Source organism: Echinops telfairi, unplaced genomic scaffold (assembly GCF_000313985.2).
Source record: "Echinops telfairi isolate 266 unplaced genomic scaffold, ASM31398v2 ScPeMD7_7467;HRSCAF=8505_1, whole genome shotgun sequence".
Lineage (NCBI taxonomy): Eukaryota > Metazoa > Chordata > Mammalia > Afrosoricida > Tenrecidae > Echinops > Echinops telfairi.
Window position 1 is genome coordinate 12748992 of NW_022111368.1, and position 18758 is coordinate 12767749.

Below are 18758 nucleotides of genomic sequence, written 5' to 3' on the forward strand. Positions count from 1 at the left end.
AAGGTGGCAGAGGCCAAGGACAACAGGTCAATCCTCCTCTGGATGAGAGCCCCGTGGACTCAGCCACAGGCTATGGCTCCTCAGGCCTGAAACGGGCCGGAACCAGCACCAGGATGGATTTCGGGTCCTTGGAGACAGTGGTGGCCAATTCTGTCTTCATCGCCGCCCGGGGCAGTATCGACGGGAGCAACGCCCAGCCGTCCCGGGACAAGAAGTACCTCTCCAAGCTCAAGTTACCCCCGCTCACCAAATGCGAGGCCCTCCGCGAGAGTCTCGACCTGGAGTTTGAGAGTCTGTGTTCAGAGCAGCCCATCGGCAAGCGGCTCTTCCAGCAGTTTCTGAAGACGGAGGCGAGGCACGTGCCGGCCCTGGAGCTCTGGAAGGGCATCGAGGACTACAACACGGCGGACCCCGATTTCCAGTTGCAGAAGGCCCAGGCCATCCTGGCTGAGTACTTGGAGCCCCAGGCCAAGCTCTTCTGTAGCTTCCTGGATGAGGGGACGGTGGCCAAGGTGAAGGACGTGCACGCGGCCCTCGAGGACGGACTCTTCCAGCCGCTCCTGCAGGCCACCTTGGGGTACCTGAGCCAGGCCCCCTTCCGGGAGTACCTGGAGAGCCTCTACTTCCTGAGGTTCCTCCAGTGGAAGTGGTTGGAGGCCCAGCCCATGGGGGAGGACTGGTTTCTGGACTTCAGGATCCTGGGGAAAGGGGGCTTTGGGGAGGTGTCGGCCTGCCAGATGAAGGCCACTGGCAAGTTGTACGCCTGTAAAAAGCTGAATAAGAAGAGGCTGAAGAAAAGGAAAGGGTACCAAGTAAGGAGCTGCCGTCGTTCACAACACGCCCAAAGTCCATGGCGTTTAGCTTCCCCTGGTGGGCAGGGCAGGGTGGGTCGCGCGTGAGCATCGGAGAGTATGTAGAGGGTCGGCCAGTGTCTGCGTCTTCCCCCCTAGCCCGCCAATGGCCCCCTTAGCTGGCTTGCGTGCTGCAGGCAGAAGAAGGCATCCTTCCCTTGGACAGTGTGTTGACCTTGACCTTTCTCACACGTGCCACCATTGGCTCATTGTCTAGGGCAGGTGCTTACTTGTGGATCTCACATGATGACTGCATATCAGAGTGTGCCCTGTTTTGCTTTTGGGGTGACCCTGCACCTCTCTCATTGTCATCGAGTCGATCCACACTCATGGCAACCTTGTAGGGCAGCGGTTCCCAACCTGTGGGTCGCGACCCCTTGGGGGGGGGGTCGAATCACCCTTTCACAGGGATCGCCCGATTCATAACAGTGGCAATATGACAGTGATGAAGTAGCAACGAAAATAATTTTATGGTTGGGGGGGCGGGTCACCACAGCATGAGGAACTGTAGTAAAGGGTCGCGGCCTTAGGAAGGTTGAGAGCCACTGCTGCAGGGCAAGATAGATCTGCCCCGGTGGGTTTCCCAGACTGCAACTGTGTAGGGGAGTAGGAAGGTTCTGCTTTCTCCTGTAGAGCGGCTGATGGTTTCAAACTGCCGACCTTGCAGTTAGCAGCCCACCTCCCGGCCACAGTGTGGCGCTAACGGGATGCAGTCTGTGACCTCCACCTTCTTTCCGGGGCCTGCGGTCCATGGACGGAGGGTGTGCAGCCTCTCCTCCTCAGAGGCCAACCTTAGCCTTCACTCCTGGATGCGGGGGAGGACGTCGAAGCCTTGCTTCTCTTGCTTCGGTCTTCCTTTCTGTTTGACTAACACCACGGAAATCCAGCAGCCGTTTGGAGGGGAAACGTGTCTTCTTAGAGGAAAGCTGTGCAGGGAGTTATTCTAAATTCTTAGGCAGACTCTCTGAGAGACTGTCTCCTGACTGCTAGATCCCATGATGATGGAAAATGCGCGCGCGTGCACACACACACATACATACATTGTGGCAGAACTTGGGTCATTCAAAGATCACTTTAAAAAAAATACTTTTTTAAAAAAAGAGCAGCTTTAGGTGTCCAGAAAAAAAATGTGCAGAAAGTACAGAGACTTCCAAAGGCTCCCTTCTCTCCTACACAGACAGACATCACTTTGATTGACAAGCCTGCACAGGGCAGAGCCCTCCAGGTGGTTGGCGGGTGGGATGCTTTTCCCTTGGCGGGCAGGTGTTTCCCAGGGAATGTGCGCGAATGGGAGGCATAGACGGGTTGCTCTAAGTTTTATTTAGCCTCTCCCTCAGAGTGTCCTTTTAGGACAGGATCAGGGAAAGCTGCTTAGGACGTCTTAGAAATCTGTCTCCTAAAGCGGCCTTCTAGCTGCACACCTGCCACCCTGGTTCTCCCTTGCCCTTTCAAGCCGTGCAGCACAGACAGGGTCAGGAGAAGATGGGAGGTTTAGGGACCAAAAGCAACCTCTACAGAGTGTGTTCCAGCGAGGTGTTTCCTCGCCCAGGGGCCAGGCAGCCCTGTCACGTAGGCCTATTTGCTAAAGGTTGGCTGCTATAGGTGCTTGTAGTCTCAAGCACCTGGTGACCCTGTTCACAGCAGAACAAAAGGTTTTCTGGTCCAGCCTCAGCCTCTCGGTCGTCAGCATGCTGGGGCCGATGCTGCAGCTATTGTCCCGGTCTACCTCACGGAAGGGTGCAGTGTCAGGTGTGGTGTGAAGGGAGTCAGCAGAGTCCCCAGTGTCGTCACTCTGAGTCTTCGGGATGAAAGGAATTGCCCCTTGGAGTTGTAACTGTCAATGTAATGCAAGGATTGGAGTCTAGTCTCTTCTCCCGTTGGAGCTCAGTAGCCTCCTTGAATTTACTGTGAAACAGAATCAACCTACATGAGTCCTCCAGAGAGGTCGCTAGAAAAGGCACAATTTAACATCAAGAATGCCCCTCCAGAAGGGATCTGACGGGGTTGATCCAGACACAGCCTGTTTAAAAGGAACTCCGTGCGGGTTGGAAGCAGATTAAACAAGGAGTGGTGTGCGGTGGCCAGGACGTGTGCTGGCCCTTTCCTCTGCCCCTCCAGAGATCCGAGCAAGAGGACAAGGGGGAGAGGAGGTGGTTCGACAGAAAAGTAAACGCTGCACAGCTTGTCAGGGGAAAAAAACCCAAAACCAAGCTTCCTGCCACCGAGTTGGCTCTGGCTCACAGAAACGCTGTAGGACAGGGTAGAACTGCCTGGTCAGTTTGTGAGACTGGACGTCTTCACGGGAATAGACAGCTCCATCTTTCTCCCTTGTCAGGGGAAGGTGGAATCTTACTCTGATATTTTTTTAAAAACTGGGTGGGGTGAGCCATCCGTGGAGGCTGATCCAGGAGAGCCAGCTACCTTCCTGCACACAAATCCACTGGTCACTTTGGGCTTGTTTGCTGTGAAACAGAGAGCATGCCCCCTGTTTAGAAGCCAGTTGCCATTTGCACACTTTTTGAAAAAGCTGTGCACAATTCTTTCCATTTTGTGGGTTTTCTTGTCTGGTGTGGAACCTGACCTGATGATGCTTCCCTGCCTGTGCCCGGGTACTTACTCTGTATCTTGCTTTGCAGGGTGCTATCGTAGAGAAGAAGATTCTAGCGAAAGTTCATAGCAGGTTTATAGTCTCTCTGGCCTATGCGTTTGAAACCAAAACCGACCTCTGTCTGGTGATGACCATCATGAATGGAGGTGACCTAAGGTAAATGGGCCTTCTGCAGCGGGGGGAGAGGGTGACCTGGGACAGGGAGAACCTGGTGGTCTGAGCTTGGTTGAAGGACCTCTGGGCCCCAGCTAGGGATGTTTCCCCCTGGGCAGAGTTCTGGGCTACTGAGGACATGCCTTTTGAGGAGCTAAGGGGAAGCCCTGTGGCCCCATCACAATTCTCTCCTGTCTGACTCCCGCAATGCCGAAATGCTTGGTCTCTGGTGAAAGGCAGCTCCTCTCAGGGGACGCAGGTCGATGTATGCCTTTGTAACCATTCCTTTGTCCCTGGTGACCAGGATGTGACTCGCTGCTTCGAGCTTGGTTTATTTTGATGCTGGGGCTGTGGGGCTGAGGGGTTCAGACAGCAGGAGCTATTTAGATGGATGATGGGGTGGAGATGGAGAGCTTACTGAGGGGTTGAGGAGTCTCCAATCGGCGGAATGTGTGGTGAAGACAAACAGCACCCTCTTCCCTGTTCTGTGGCAGCCCCACGCTCAGGGGATGATAACAGAGTTAGAGACAGAAAGTGGCCAAACTGAGGAAATAAAAGTACAAACCCACCAACTGTTCCGTGTGAAAGGGATGAAACCGTCTGTTCCCCATCGCCCGGCAGAGAGGCTGAGGCTGGGTCTCGGCGTCTGCTCCGGGCCTTGATTTGCACTAGATCTGAGAGGCAGGCTCTGGGCACCCGAGGAGAAGTCAGGTCACTGGCTCTTGGGGAGGGTGCAGGGACGCTGGGCTACTGCTATAAAATTTGGGGCCCAGGCGTCGTCACCTGGGTTTTATTTGGGGTGAAGAGAAGGAAAAGGAGTTCATTTGCTAGCTCTTTTTGCCTCGGGTTCCTGATCCAGAAGATGGGGATAAATATCAAGGTTGTCATGACTGCTAAATGAGTTCATAGACACAGGATCCTTAGGAGAAAGGCGGGCCTTTCGGCTGTTATGGGCAACAATACGCTTACCTGGCTTTGTCTCCATTGAAACTCCACGGGTGGGAGGGTGGGGGTGGGCGCGTTTTGCCGATGAGGAGCCGGAGAGCTGGGTTCAATAAGATAGCCTCATCTGTCAAATGGGGCCACAAGTGAAAGGAGGAACCGTGTGTGTATTTTGGAAGCACAGACAAAGCACCTTCAAGAGGGTGAAAATTAGGATGCTCTAAAACCAGTTGCATGATTAATCCAGTCACTTGTGTGTTCAGCTTTAATTTGAAGGGTTTCCTTAGGAAGCCTGTGACCCCGTGCTCCATGGTTGCTTGCCCAGTTTTAAATAATTTGTGTATCTCACTGTATCCATTAAGCAAACGCACTTCCTGCTATCCAGTGATGTCTGATGCATAGCAACCTGCTAGGACAGAGTAGAACTGCCCCATGGGGGTTCAAAGGTTGTGATCTTTCAAGCTGAGGGCCACATCTTCCTCTGGTGCGGTGGCTGGGGGGCTCGAACTGCTGCCCTTGAGATGCATCACCCGGGGCTCAACCATGTGCCCCCAGGGCTCCTCTTGGCTTCAGCAGGTTTTCCTTTTCTGTCAAAGGTAATAGTGGAAAAAGGGAAGCAAAGGTATCCATATAGATCTCTTATTTTATACACATAATATATGTACATACACACATACACTATTGCTTGACAGCTCGCCAAGGACTCTGATTCTTAAAGTAGGCCGAAACAGCTTATATCTTTCTACTGATGTTAGATGAATTATTTTTAGGAGCCCTGGTGGTGTAGTGGGTTGTGAGTTGGCTTGTTAACCACAAGGCCAGTGGTATGAAACCACCGAATGCTCCCCAGGGAAAAGATGAGGCTTTCTCCATCCGTCAGGAGTTATAGTCTGGGAAACCCACACTGCCCTTGTGGGTTTCTGAGGCTGAAACTCTTTCTGGGAGTGGAAAGCTTGGTCTTTCTCCTGCAGAACCACTGGTGGTTTAGAACTGCTGGCTTTGCGGATAGCAGCATAGGGGAGGGAGACGCGAGCAGCCCCACTTCTGCTCTGGGACTCAGTGGATGCTGACTCATAGCAGGACAGGACTGCCCCCTGTGAGTTTTTGAGACCATAACAATCCACGGACAGCCAGCGGAGAGCTAGTGGTTTCGAACTGCTGACCTTGCGGATCGCAGCCCAACGCCACTAGAGCTCCAACCCAGCAATGGTTGTGTTGGCCAGGCCGCTAAAAGGACAGCTCAAACAGGATGGCCCAGAGATGCTGGGCCAGTAACCAGCGAAGCAGCCCGCCCCGCCGGTACCATCTCGGCGGACCCCGGAGGGCTGGGGGCCTGCCGTTGTGCCTAGGGAGTCCCCACCATCTCCCGGCGGGCGCCGGGGTGGGTCTGCCCGCAGGTATCACATCTACAACGTGGACGAGGAGAACCCGGGCTTCCGGGAGCCGCGCGCCGTCTTCTACGCGGCGCAGATGGTCTGCGGGCTGGAGCACCTGCACCAGCGGCGCATCGTCTACCGCGACCTCAAGCCTGAGAACGTCCTCTTGGACGATGAAGGTGAGCCCAGCCCGACAGCCGCCAGGCCCGCCCGCTGGTCTCCGGCCCACGCAGCTGCCTGTAGGAGAAGGGAACGGGCTTGGGTACGTTTGGCTCGATCCTTAGAGGCATGTCGTGCAGGCAGCCCTGCCGCCTTTGATGGTACCGCCAACTCCTAGGGAGCCTCTAGGACAGGGGAGAACAACCTCTTTGGATTTCCTAGGTTGTAACTCCTGATGGAAGCAGAAAGTCTCGTCTTTCTCCAGCGGAGCAGCTGGTGGGCTTGAACTGTTGACCTTTCGGTGAGCAGTCAAATGCTTAAACAGAATCGCCAGGTTTCCTTAGAGATCTGTTAGCCAACAGTTAATAATTTATGGCCAAATACGTATTAGGCTTTTTTCCCTTTCTTTCTGGTATGTGAAATCAAGTTGGGATTCTTATCAGAAAATAAACTGAGATGGAGGCACCTAGAACACTCTTTAGCTTGCCCTCCTTCCCTATCAGTACATGCACAGGGATTCACAAATGCGACGCTGGCAGCACCGGGGAAAGAGAAACATGAATTTGGGGAGAGAGAAATTGAATGCTATCGTGACTACACCCTGAATTCCAGCTGCACAGACTGATGGTGCTCAGGACCCTGTCCCCTCTGGCCCCTCTGGGCCTCTCTGAAGCCTGGTCAGGGTGGGAAGAAGGCCACTTTCCCCCCAGGCTCCCTGGCTGCTGTAAGCTCGCTGCCCGTGTGGCTGCCCAGGGGTGGTGGTTGGTTCCCCAGAGACTCTGGGCATACCAGAGTCCTTTGTTCTTTGGAGCCACGTGTGGCCTCAGTCAATGTTTGCTTTTCAGGCAATATCCGAATCTCTGACCTTGGCCTGGCCGTGGAACTGAAGGACGGGCAGACCAAGACCAAGGGCTACGCAGGGACTCCGGGTAAGGAGCTGGGAGCAAAGGCGGTAGGGACCGGGAGGGCAGGGAGAATTTTTGGGGTCTCCATGGGCTGGGGGTGGAGTGGGAGGCGGGGTGAGGGGTGAGACAGGCTGCAGATTCAGGCTTGGGTGGGAGTGAGATTTCCTCATCCTTTGGAGCAAATATAAAGAACAGAAACAAGGCGAATTTACCAATGGATAGGTGCAGATGATCAGCCTGGAGCTTCGAGAGTTTGTCCTTCACTGTAGAAATAATCTCCTCTCTTCTACCTAAAACAAAACATACAACAACAAAAGATTGGTATCAACACCGGTGGCCTGTGTGATACAAAGTTTTCTCCTTTTGGTGTCTTGGTGGACTACGCCCTCCAGGAGAGTCCAGGTGGACAGTTAGGGCGTTCTTGCCGTGAGCATCATGAGTTTGTTCAGAGGCGTCGGCCAACAGTGGGCTGTTCCAGATGGCTGGATGATGGTTCGGGAAATTCCACTCTTGTGAGCCATTAGTTCACAGTACTGGTTGTTCTTGTTGTTAGGGACCATGGAGTCGATCCCCACTCATAGCGGCCCTATGGAAACAAAGCGAAAAACACTACCTGGTCCTGCACCATCTTCGCCATGTGGTTCTGTTTGAGCCCATTGTGCAGCCACTGCGTTCGTCCATCTTCCTGAGACTCTCCCTCTTTTTCTGCTGCCCCTCGACTTCACCAAGCACGGGGTCCTTCTCCAGAGACCGGTCTCTCCTGACAACATGTCCAAAGTACGTGCGACGAAATCTCACCATCTTTGCCTCAAAAGAGCACCCTGGCTGTGCTTCTTCCAAGAAAGATCTGTTTGTTCTTTTGACGGGCCATGGCGCCTTGAATATTCCTCACCAGCACCGCAATTCAAATGCACGGATTCTTCTTCGGCCTTCCTTATTCAACTTTCACATGCCTATGAGGCGATTGAAAGTACCGGGCCTGGCTTAGGAGCACGACACTTCTCAGCACTGACCAACTTCAATAAAACCCACGTGAGAGCTTCACAGGCATACATCCACACAGGATGACCAGACTAGGGTGAAAGTCAAGGGAGGCTAGCTGGCTCCTCAGAGACTCCAGCTCTCTGGAAGCCGTTACTGCCTTAGGAAAGCCTAATGTAGAGTAGGGAGTGGAGTCTCTTACAGGTCCAGCTGCAGTTTGAAAGGTGGGAGGGTTAGGTCCACCCAGAGGTGCCTTAGAGGCCTTGGCTCTCTCCTCCCAAAATATCAGCCACGGAAAACTCCATGCAGCACAGTGCTCCACTCGGACACACACAAGGTCACCTTGAATCAGAAGCAACTTGAGGGCAGCTGAACGCCACAGAAGAAAACAAAAAGCGTCAAGGATTGTGCAGGTGGGGGCTCGGGGTTGCTCTTGTACCAGCCACCAAGTCAGAGTAGTCTTGTGTCCTCTGCGCCCAAGGATGGCGCTATCACTTTCTTTCTGACCTGCATGTTTTTGTAACTTCCTTTTCTTGCTCCTTGCGCTGGCTTGATCTTCCAGCATTCTGCTGAAGATGGGTGTTGAGAGGCAATATCCCGCCCTGGTTTGCTCATAGGGGAAAAGCATTTAGTCCTTCAGCAGTAGACATAAGGTTAGCTGGAAGGTTATCAGTGACCTGAGTTAAGGTGAGGCAGTCCCACCTCTGTTCTTGATGTTTGGAGAGTGTTGATCACTCCTGGGCACTGGACTTTGTCAAGGACCTCTTCTGCATTGATTGATGCGATCGTATGATTTTTTTTCTTTCTCCCTTAGCTGGTTAATGCATCGCATGGCAATGGTTGATTTTAAAATACTGAATTTGTCTTGTCAGGAAGGCCCCTTAAATACCCATCTTGTCTCAGGCAGGAATGGGACAGGCCACTTTAGAGAAAAGAGAGGCCACTTCAGAGTCAGAGCCAGGTTCATGTTTCAAGTACATTCCTTATTAGCTGTGTGCCCGAGGAATGTTATCAACCTCTCTGAGTCTTCGGTTTTTCATCTGTCAACAGGAGCTGATGCTAGCTCCCACCCAAGGCTTGTAACGAGAATGAAATGCAACATTGTTGTCGAAAGCGCCTGGACCGGAGTAGTCGCTCAAGACATTTAAACGCCTCTTTTCTCTCTTCCACTTTCTTGATGGTTCAGGGTTCCAGGCTTCCTTCTGATAAGCTCTCTTGGCAATCTCTTCCTCCTGGAGAGTTTGTTTTGGCTCTGGGGAGAAAGCCTATCACCTGGAATGGAGGTGGAGGTTAGGGTCACAATGCAGGTTCTGCTGTGTCCCCATGAAGCCTCCTGCTCTGAGCACCTTTGTGTGGGTCACCACAGCAGGGTTGTCCACATCTGTACCATTATTTAGAGGATAGGTTCTGCCCGGAAGAAGGATGAGAACTGTGGTTTGCTTCCTGCCTGTCATTGTGAAGAACGATGATGTAGCAAGAGCCTTTCTCCTCCCATGCACGCTGCGCCCATGAGGTGCAGGACCCACCTAGGGCCTAGTTGGCTTTGGGCTCATTATGAGCCCATATACACATCTCCGTACACAAGGTCCTAAGGGATCTTGTGGGAGGGTCGCATGTCCATCTTGTGGACCCATAGCAGAGTAAGCCTTGGGACCGACTGTTATTTACCCTCTACTCACATAAGCCCCATTCTGTGGCTGTGGCAGAAACGCACAAAACCCTCAACTCCAATCTAGAGTTGTACTCCAGGCTAATTTTCCCTCCCTGAACACCCCTTCCTCATGTCTTCCAGGGAGACTCGGGTCCTTAGGAGAAAAGGACGTGGCACCTCTGTGCCGAGTGTGTCATGGTTCCCTAACAGAGTCAGAGTGTGATGCGGGTGTGTTTAAGTATGTAAGCGGACTGGTCATGGCGTGAAGGAGCCCTGGTGGTCCAGGTGTTAAACATGGGACCGCCAACCCCGAGATCAGAGGAGATTCTAAGGAGTTGGAGCCCACGTTTGTGGAAGGCTCTGGAGAACAGTGGGAGCCCAAATTCCATCAGCTGAATATCTATCTCGTCAGATTAAGCCTCTGGGAGAGCCCGTCTGGCCACAGGTGAGGGACTCGACCAGCTTTCAACTTGATTATGGTGGATGAAACCACAGTATCATATGAGACTTAGTCAGTTGACCTTCCTCTTGATCCAACCTGAATTTTTTGTAGGCTCAAATATTTCTCGCTTGTTCCATGACAGACATTTCTTCACTGGCTTTTAAAATGTTGTTGGTGGTCTTTTCTTTCTTACTCCTTATTTGTATCTTTATCTTATTATCTTCCTTCTGTTTCATCTTGTTTAGTATTGTTTCTATTGGGTTTCTCAGTTTATGAAGCGCAGAAGGAGTGGATGCAGAGGGACAGTACCTGCTGCGAAGCTTTACCAGGAATGGAGGAGGGGAGGGGATTGGGGAGCAAATGATGAATGCAGGAGGGTGGAGGGAGCATTAGAACTGACTGTGGTGATGTATATACAACTCTTTTTGAAAGCAGTTTGACGATGGAAGTGTATATAATATGTGAATATTATGTCAAGAAAATTAGTAAAAAAAACAAACCAAACTTGACATATGGTTACCACGGGTGAAAGAGGAAGAGTTTTTGCCTCGGGGGTATTGAGTGTATGTTAATGGTGGAGGAACAATTTGGAAAAGGATATCACTATGGTTGCACAGCACACAGAGCATAATCAACGGCACTGAATGATACATGTAGACGTTGTGGAAGTGGAGAATGTTCTGTTCTGTATATCTTTGCCACAATTAAAAAAATAATTGCATAAATAACAATGAGGACAAGGGAGAAGACATTGTTCTAAAATCAGTTGTGGTAATAATTGTACAACTCTTCTTGATATGATTGAACTATTGAATTGTATGATATGTGGATGAAGTGCCAATAAAACTATTAAAAGAACAAACAAACAAAAGGTTGGAGTCCAAATGAGTTGGAATCGATTTGATGGCAATCTTTAAAAAAAAATTGGTTACTATGATCTCTGCTGCGCAGGCTGAGTGCTAGGGTAAAAGTGGCCACCAGAGGGCGCCATTGTCACTGCCATGGAGAGAATCACTGGTTTTCAGGAGAACACTCACTGCCATCCAATTACAACTCACAGAGACGCTAGAGGGCAGAGTTAGTTTCCTTTGTGGATTTCTGAGACTGTAAATCTTCACGGGGCTAGAAAGCCTCATGTTTCTCCCACGGAATGGCTGGTGCTTTGAAATGCTGACCTTACAGTTAGCAGCCCAACTCATAATGCACTGAGCCACGAGAGGGCGTCCGAATACTAGATGGGATACAAAGCTTTCTACGACGACGTGTCCTGATTAGTGGGGCTGCACAGCGAACAGACATCTCCGTTTCATTTGCTATGAGGCTCAGCATGTGCCTTGAAAACCACCAGATCATAGATGCTGATACTGGAGTGCTGGTACGAAAAGATTGGGGCAGCCAACACAGCCCAGAGGTTCCGCCTCAGCTCTTGTCCCTTTGGCCCTTCCAGCTCATTGCTCTGGTCAGAAGTATGCAGCTGGGTGTGCCACCACTAGCCGGTGCCCAGTGGCTCTCACAGGTGGCAGTCTTCTCAGTCCACGAAGCAATTGACAGACACCCTGGAACTCACTGTGTGAGTTGGAGCTAACCCAGTAGGACTCCCAACAGAAACATAGGGCCTTTGTGTATTCAAAGGACTCTTAGTTCCGGGGAGAGAGGAGTTGCTATGCAAAAGAATCAGTAAAAAAGTTGATAGGTTTCATTCATTCACTCATCAAAGACTTTTGGCCATTTACTGGGTTCCAGGTGTGATGTGTACAGAAAGGGACTTCAAAAACTTTGTGGGAAAAAATGGGATTTTCCATGAACCTTTTGAAGCCTCTGTGTGTGTACATATATATTTTGTCCTCAAATTAAACACACACACACACACACACACACACACGAGGAGGCTTCAAAAGTTTATGGAGAAATTAAAAATAAAATAAAGAAGAAAAAGTTCATGGGAAAATTCCATTATCTTTAATTTCAGAGAAATCAATTTCAAGAAACTGTGTAGGCATGATCATGACTCCGCTTTCAGGCAACAATCTAAAACATTGTCAAAGGCACGTGTAGGTATTAAAGAAGGCCTGGTGATCACTAAACCCAGCATTGATAGTCACATGGGAACACAAGACATGACCAGACTCAGTCATTGCAATATATCTAAGAAATGAATAGCAAGTATCTAAGTAGAGTATTGGAAAATGATCTCTCAGGATATTAATGCTGAATATGCATATTATTTGGTTTCCCAACTGCCATCCAGGATAATGATAGTGAATGGACTTTGCTAAAACCCATGTGGAGAAAGGAGAACAGACGAGAGGGAAGCAGTAATATTTTGACAGCTGGACAAATAGATGGATGGATGAATGGTAACTAACCGATGGTCTTGAGAGACAATTAAATCCTAAGCTAGCAGTAAGAGCCCCCAAATCAGAGAGAAGTTGGTAGCATCATGAATCTCTCAAAGAGAGGGCACAGTAGGCATTCCAAAGAGAGATTAGAATACCCGGAGGGACAGAGAGATCCATGACATAGTTCAATAAAACCTCCCAGCATTGGAGGTCATGAGTTCTAAGACTCAAAATGCCCACCACAATGCATGAAAATAAACCATGACCAACAGACATTATTATGGAATTTCAAGACAGATAAAACACTACAAACTTCTAGGGAGGAAAAAAACACAAGTCTCATATAAAGCATTAAGAGTCAGAACATGGCATTGACATTCATAAAAGTAAGAGTAGAAGTGAGACGACAACGGAAAAAGAATCTTAAAAATCTAGAGGACAGATTATTTCCATCTAAGAAATTTATACCCAGCCAAATTATACGTTAACTATTGGTTTAAAAAAGTGGTGGGGGGCATCTTTAGCTCTGAAAGCTCCCAGATCTTTACTTCGTCAGCACTCTGCCTTAGAAACTTACCAGGCTCAAAGGAAAGACTAAACAAAGAAACAAACGAAGCACAAGGTCTGGGGATTAGGAAAGAGACACAAAGGGAGTCAGGATGACAGGGAACCTAAGGTGCGCACTGTACACTGGAGCCCAGGCTGGCGCAAGTGCAATAATCCCACAGGATCTCATGGGAAAGAACCAACAAAATATTTGATAGATCAAAACACGATAGAGAAGCAGCGAATTGTGACACAACTGAATTGGTGATAAGTACAGAGAAGATGAAGCAAACCAAAAGCATGACAATGTAACCTGTGAAAAGACTATATGGTGTTGTAGTTATGAGTTGTGCTGTGATCCACATGGTCAGCAGTTCGAAAGAAAGACAGGACTTTCTACTCAACGAAAGAGTTACAGTCTCGGAAACCCACCGAGAGATCACTGTAAGTCGGCATGGACTCGGTGGAGAGAACATTGAGATTTAAGTTTTGATTCAGCTCGGAGTAGTGCTGACTTGCATGCTGGGAGAGTAGGAGAGGCAAGAAGTGTAGGAGAGGTGGGAGTAGTGGACAGATGGGAGATAGATGCTCTCCTTCAGGGCAGGAAGTCAATTGATAAGGCCCCAAACAGAAACCTTCAAAAGTAGCAGTATAAGCATGTAAGTTACAGGTATGGAGGGAAATTCCAAAATCATCAGCGGAAAGAATTCTGAAAAAGGGGAGGGAAGGAGAGGAGTAGGAGTTAAGGGACTACAGTCGCTTCTGGGGCCAGCCTTTCAGAATGACCAGGTTCTTTATGCAATGGAATAACTTGGCTAAAAACAAAAACCAAAAAATAACAACTAAGTGGTGAACACACAAGGAGGGGGATAAGTATAGACTTGACTACCATCTCTGCAGGACAGTGGGCTGGCTGGGAGCTCACATGTGGGTGTTTTTGTCCCTGGATTTGAATCCTCGCTGTTCACCTAACCTACTGTATACTGTTACTGGGATCTCGAGCAAGGCACTGAGGACTCGGTTGGTTATCACAAATGGGGAGGGCCCCAGGAGGGTTGCTACTGCCATCTAGTGAGTGGAGGCCAGAGATGTTGCTAGACTTTCTCCGATGCCAGGCCAGATCCCACAGCAGCGCCTTTGCCCTTGTGCCTCGACAGGTTTCATGGCCCCCGAGCTCCTGCGCAGCGAGGAGTATGGCTTTTCGGTGGACTACTTTGCCTTGGGGGTCACGGTGTATGAGATGATTGCAGCCAGAGGACCCTTCCGGGCCCGAGGAGAAAAGGTGGGCCATCTTCTTTCCTGGGACTTCTCTTTATGGGGGCCCTGATACTGAATCTTGTTTCTTGGGGGTGGGAGTCTTGACAAGCTCTGTTGTTTGCGGCTGTTCTGTGGGGGAAAGACTCAGATTCAGGAATCTTGCTTCTTCCTGTTGTTTTATCTCAATGGAGAGTGGCTTCCCCAGCTCCCGCTGGGGCTCTGGCTCAGGATTTCCAAGGAACCTGTGCAGAGAGGCTGAGGAGGGAGGAGCTAGTCCTACGACCTGGCCTGCAGGTAGAGTAGCGGAGGGATGGGAAACTCATCCATAGCGTAGCCATGGCTGTGGCAGAGTAGATATGCCCTCCTCCACATGCCACTGGACTCTTACCCAGTTCTGTCAGCATGGGCCTTTCACCGGCAGAGGGAAAGGAGACACGATGTCTTCACCTTTTGACACCGAGACACGAGGACATTCCAGCCTACGAGCTGACTAGATCACCTCAAATTCGGACCCATGAGCAAATTCACACCTCCTCGTGGTCCTGTCTGGGAGCAGATGAGTGTGTTGACACACCACCTTCGGGTGGCTTTTGCTTGCTCATCATTTCAGATCCATAAGCCATTCTTCTCTCGTATGATTGAAGTCTGACAGTGGTAACTCATGACATCCTCAGAGGCAGGTAGCTTTTCGGAAGTAAAATTGTTTAGTGTCCTAAAGGGTAATGGACATTGAATGTTGTGATGTTCCTAACTCTCTTCTTACCTACTCTTTTGTTGCTTCTTTTGCTATTCAGTCTTCTCCTGAGCATCTCCTAGAAATGGCCCCTGGCTCTCTAGGCCAACGGGAACACAGATAAAGCTAATAATTGGAGATGCCCTTTCACCAATTCAGAACAAAAGGGAGCAACACTGGCTTCTCCCTGTTGAGTGGCGTTGTCTCAGAGAACTCAGGGATCGAACTGGCTATTATTTTTCCAAGATAGTGATTGTCAACCAGGAACGAGAAAGCTTGTGTCTCAGCCTCATGCAGGAGTCTGGATGTGCAGGGCCTTCATGCAGCCCCGGGTTTATGTCTTTAGATGCAGCCACATGTCTTACGCTGACCACTAGCTAACTACTCTCTCAACTTGGCTCATCATTTCCTTCTCCCTGGGTCTGTCAGTCTGTTCCCACCCTGATGAGGCTTCTACACCTGGCCTCCCTTAAAACAGCTTTGGAACCAATTACATTCTAAATCATCTGGCGGCTCTGCAGCTGTCAGATGATGTAACAGATCTGTAGTCACTTGGATGTCTCTGGAACTACACTTGGACAACTTTCTCTCCCAAACTCGAAACCCATACTTCCTTCCTTCTCCAGCCACACCAATGTGGCCTGCTTCCTTGATGTGGAAACTGCTTTTACCCTGTTCCCCTCAAAATAAGACAGTGCCTTATATTAATTTTTGCTCCCAAAGATGCACTAGGTCTTATTTTCAGGGGATGTCTTATTTTTCCATGAAGAAAAATGTGGTACACATTTATTGTTTATTGTTTTCTTAAAAGAGACCTCTCACTTCCTGTCTGCTCTGGCTGTGCTGTGGCCAACAGTGAGCTGCACAGCGGCGCCTGCCGTTACAGTCCAGAGTTACTGTAGCTTCAGGGGGCCTTATTTTGGGGAAGGTCTTATTTTCAGGGGGGTTCCTTATATTTCAGCGAGAGGCAAAACTGTAAGTAGGTCTTATTTTCAGGGATATCTTACTTTCAGGGAAACAGGGTAGCTACTCACCTTTATTATATCCCAAACCACCAGGAGATCTTGCCATCGTAGTACCTTCCCCTACGTAGTTTTGGATAGTGTCTAATTTGTCTGCAGAAGGCTTCCTGGGGAAGAGGAAATGAACGAGACTTTCACGCCAGGGTTGGAGCAGGTAAGGCAGCAAGAAGAGGGAGGAAGTTCCCACAGCGGGGTTGCTACCAGCAGTCTTGAAACAGAGACCCTGATGGATCGGTGGGGCTGCTACTGAAATTGGTCATGGTCCCTTGGCTCATTGTATCCTGTTGTTGAGGAGGGTCTTTCACGGAAGAGCCGTGCAGTTGTTGGAGGCAACAGCGAGTGCAGCTCTGGGACCTCTGCTGCAGGACTGTCTGTCGGGTCAGAATCTCCAGGTCTATGTTGGGTCAGAATTGCCAGCTCTATGACGGGAAGGCCCATGTTTTCTTAAGGACACGTGGGCTTACCCAGCAAGGAAAGAGCTGTGGGAGAGCAGGGCGGAGGGAGGGCTCAGGAAGCAGAAATGGCAGCAGAGCCCAGCATGACAGCTCTGAGGATTATTGCCACCATTCCTCAGGATGGGAGAGCCTCTGCCTTGGAGAAGGAGCTTCCAGTTGGCATGTCCAGTCACTCCCTGTGTAGGGAATCCTCCACAGTTGTCCTGGGATATGATTATCCAGCTTAGGGTGATTCTAACTCAGTCTCTGGCTTGCCCCACGAATGACCCAGAAAAGAAAACATGGGCCCACAAAAACACTTCTGAATGACTGCTAATATAGGGCCCGCTTCTGACTTGCAACAATTCAGAAACACAAACTAGGTAGAGGAAAAGAGGTTGATAATCATTTGGTAAGCAGCATGTTTCAGTCTGTGGTGACCCTATCAACCCAAAGACAGAGTAGAACTGCTCTGTAGGCTTTATGAGGTGTCTAATCTTTACAGAAGCCTACTGGCCCATTCCCTTCCCGTGGAGAGGCTAGTGGGTTTGAATGGCCACCTTTTTGGTTATCAGCCCAACACTTAAGCCACTATGCCACAAAGCAAAATCAAAACCAGTATGTGATTCGCTTGCAGGAATTCAACCTCAGGACTCACAGGAGAAGCCCCCCGCCCCCCATTTCCAGGCTGCTGGTTCCTTGTCATATCCTGGTTGACTGATTCCACAGTCACAACCAGAATTCCAGCTTCCCCATGCTGAGCTCTCATGAGGTGCCTTCCTCGGAGCTCCATCACAGCGACCACAATGTGACCGAAATTAGGTTCTGGCCTTTGACCAAGAGGAAGAATTACTCTGGTGAGACATAGAGGCAACACTGGAGAAGGTTATTAGAGGCTCCTAGGGGGGAGTGCCATGACTAGTGCAGTCAAGATATTGGCTTCTTTCTTGAGCACTTGTATTCTAGAGCTTATAAGGGTTCCTGGAACCCCGGTGGGCTACTCACTGGGCAGCTCGGCGCAAGGCCAGCAGTTCAAAACCACCAACCGCCTCTCTGTGGGAGAAAGAGGAGGCTTTCTACACCAGTGAAGAGTCACCGTCTCGGAAACTCACAGGGACAATTCTACCATGGCCTCTGGGTTTGCGATGAGTTGGAATTGACTTCGTGTCAGTGAGTTTGGTTAGGTTTGATGGGGCATGGGAGATCCCGGGAACTCCATTGAAAACATGCTGTTCCCTTTAGATGCCATCCAGGGCCAAGTTTCCTGTGGAATGTAGTCCACAAGATGGCACTGGCCCTTGGTCTCAGAGGCAATGTCTGTGAAAACTAGTTGAAAAGTTTCTGTAAGAGAGAGAAGAGGCCTGACTAAGAGTTCCTCTGAGCTCTTGTCCCACTCAGTGCTACAAGGGAACAGCCCCCTTTGCCTTCATCTCTGGTCTCCTTGTCTCTACTTTTGCTCCCTTGTCGGTTTTCAATCAAGAAATGGTGAAGTATCCTGTTTCCCCAAAAGTAAGACATTCCCCGAAAATAAGACCTACTTACAGTTTTGCCTCTCGCTGAAATATAAGGAACCCCCCTGAAAATAAGATCTCCCCAAAAATAAGGCCCCCCGAAGCTACCTTAACTCTGGACTCTAGACTGTAGTGGCAGGCACCAGCGCGCAACTCACTGTTGGCCACAGTGCAGCCGGAGCAGACAGGAAGTGTGAGGTCTCTTTTAAGAAAACAATAAACAATAAATATGTACCATATTCTTCTTCATGGAAAAATAAGACATGCCCTGAAAATAAGACCTAGTGCATCTTTGGGAGCAAAAATTAATATAAGACACTCTTATTTTCAGGGAAACAGGGTACTACTCACTGTAAAAGTGTGTAAGCCAGGGATACACTTAACAATCTGGATGTGCCTCAAACTCAGCCTGGGGGAAGGAAGTCAGACTCCGAGAGGAATACCACCCGTTCTGGTGGAATGCAATGAGACAAAAGGCCAACATCTCTTGACAGAAACTAGATCAGCATTTGCCAAAGGCATGGGAGAGTGACTGGGCATGAGGGAACACCCCCCCCCACCCCCCCACCCCCGGCCGTCTGGGAATGGTTGTGGCTGATTGTGGTTGCTAAGCAGGGAATCTGTCCAACTGTACGCTTCCAAAGGATGCCCCGATGACACGTAAATTTTACCTCCACACAGCACATTCAACATGAAGCACCACAGTGGCACCCTTGGGTTTCTGTCCAGCTGGATACACGAGAAGAGCTCACCACCAGCCTGAGCTCACCACCACCATAACGTTGGCCTATTTGTTTATTTTCATTCCTTTTTTCTTCTTGAGTGCACATGCAATGGGTATGTCGGCA

The 18758-nt window shown here is 49.9% G+C and overlaps 1 protein-coding gene across 1 annotated transcript in view; it reads left to right on the forward strand.

Annotated features, from left to right (window-relative positions):
• Nucleotides 1-113: 113 nt before the first annotated feature.
• Nucleotides 114-18758, forward strand: part of GRK1 (G protein-coupled receptor kinase 1) — a 22969-nt gene continuing 4324 nt past the window's right edge. The window contains exons 1-5 of the mRNA XM_013005092.1: nucleotides 114-812; nucleotides 3488-3615; nucleotides 5952-6109; nucleotides 6935-7018; nucleotides 14111-14235. Of these exons, the coding sequence (XP_012860546.1) occupies nucleotides 114-812; nucleotides 3488-3615; nucleotides 5952-6109; nucleotides 6935-7018; nucleotides 14111-14235 (1194 nt within the window). The remainder of the gene's footprint in view (nucleotides 813-3487; nucleotides 3616-5951; nucleotides 6110-6934; nucleotides 7019-14110; nucleotides 14236-18758) is intronic.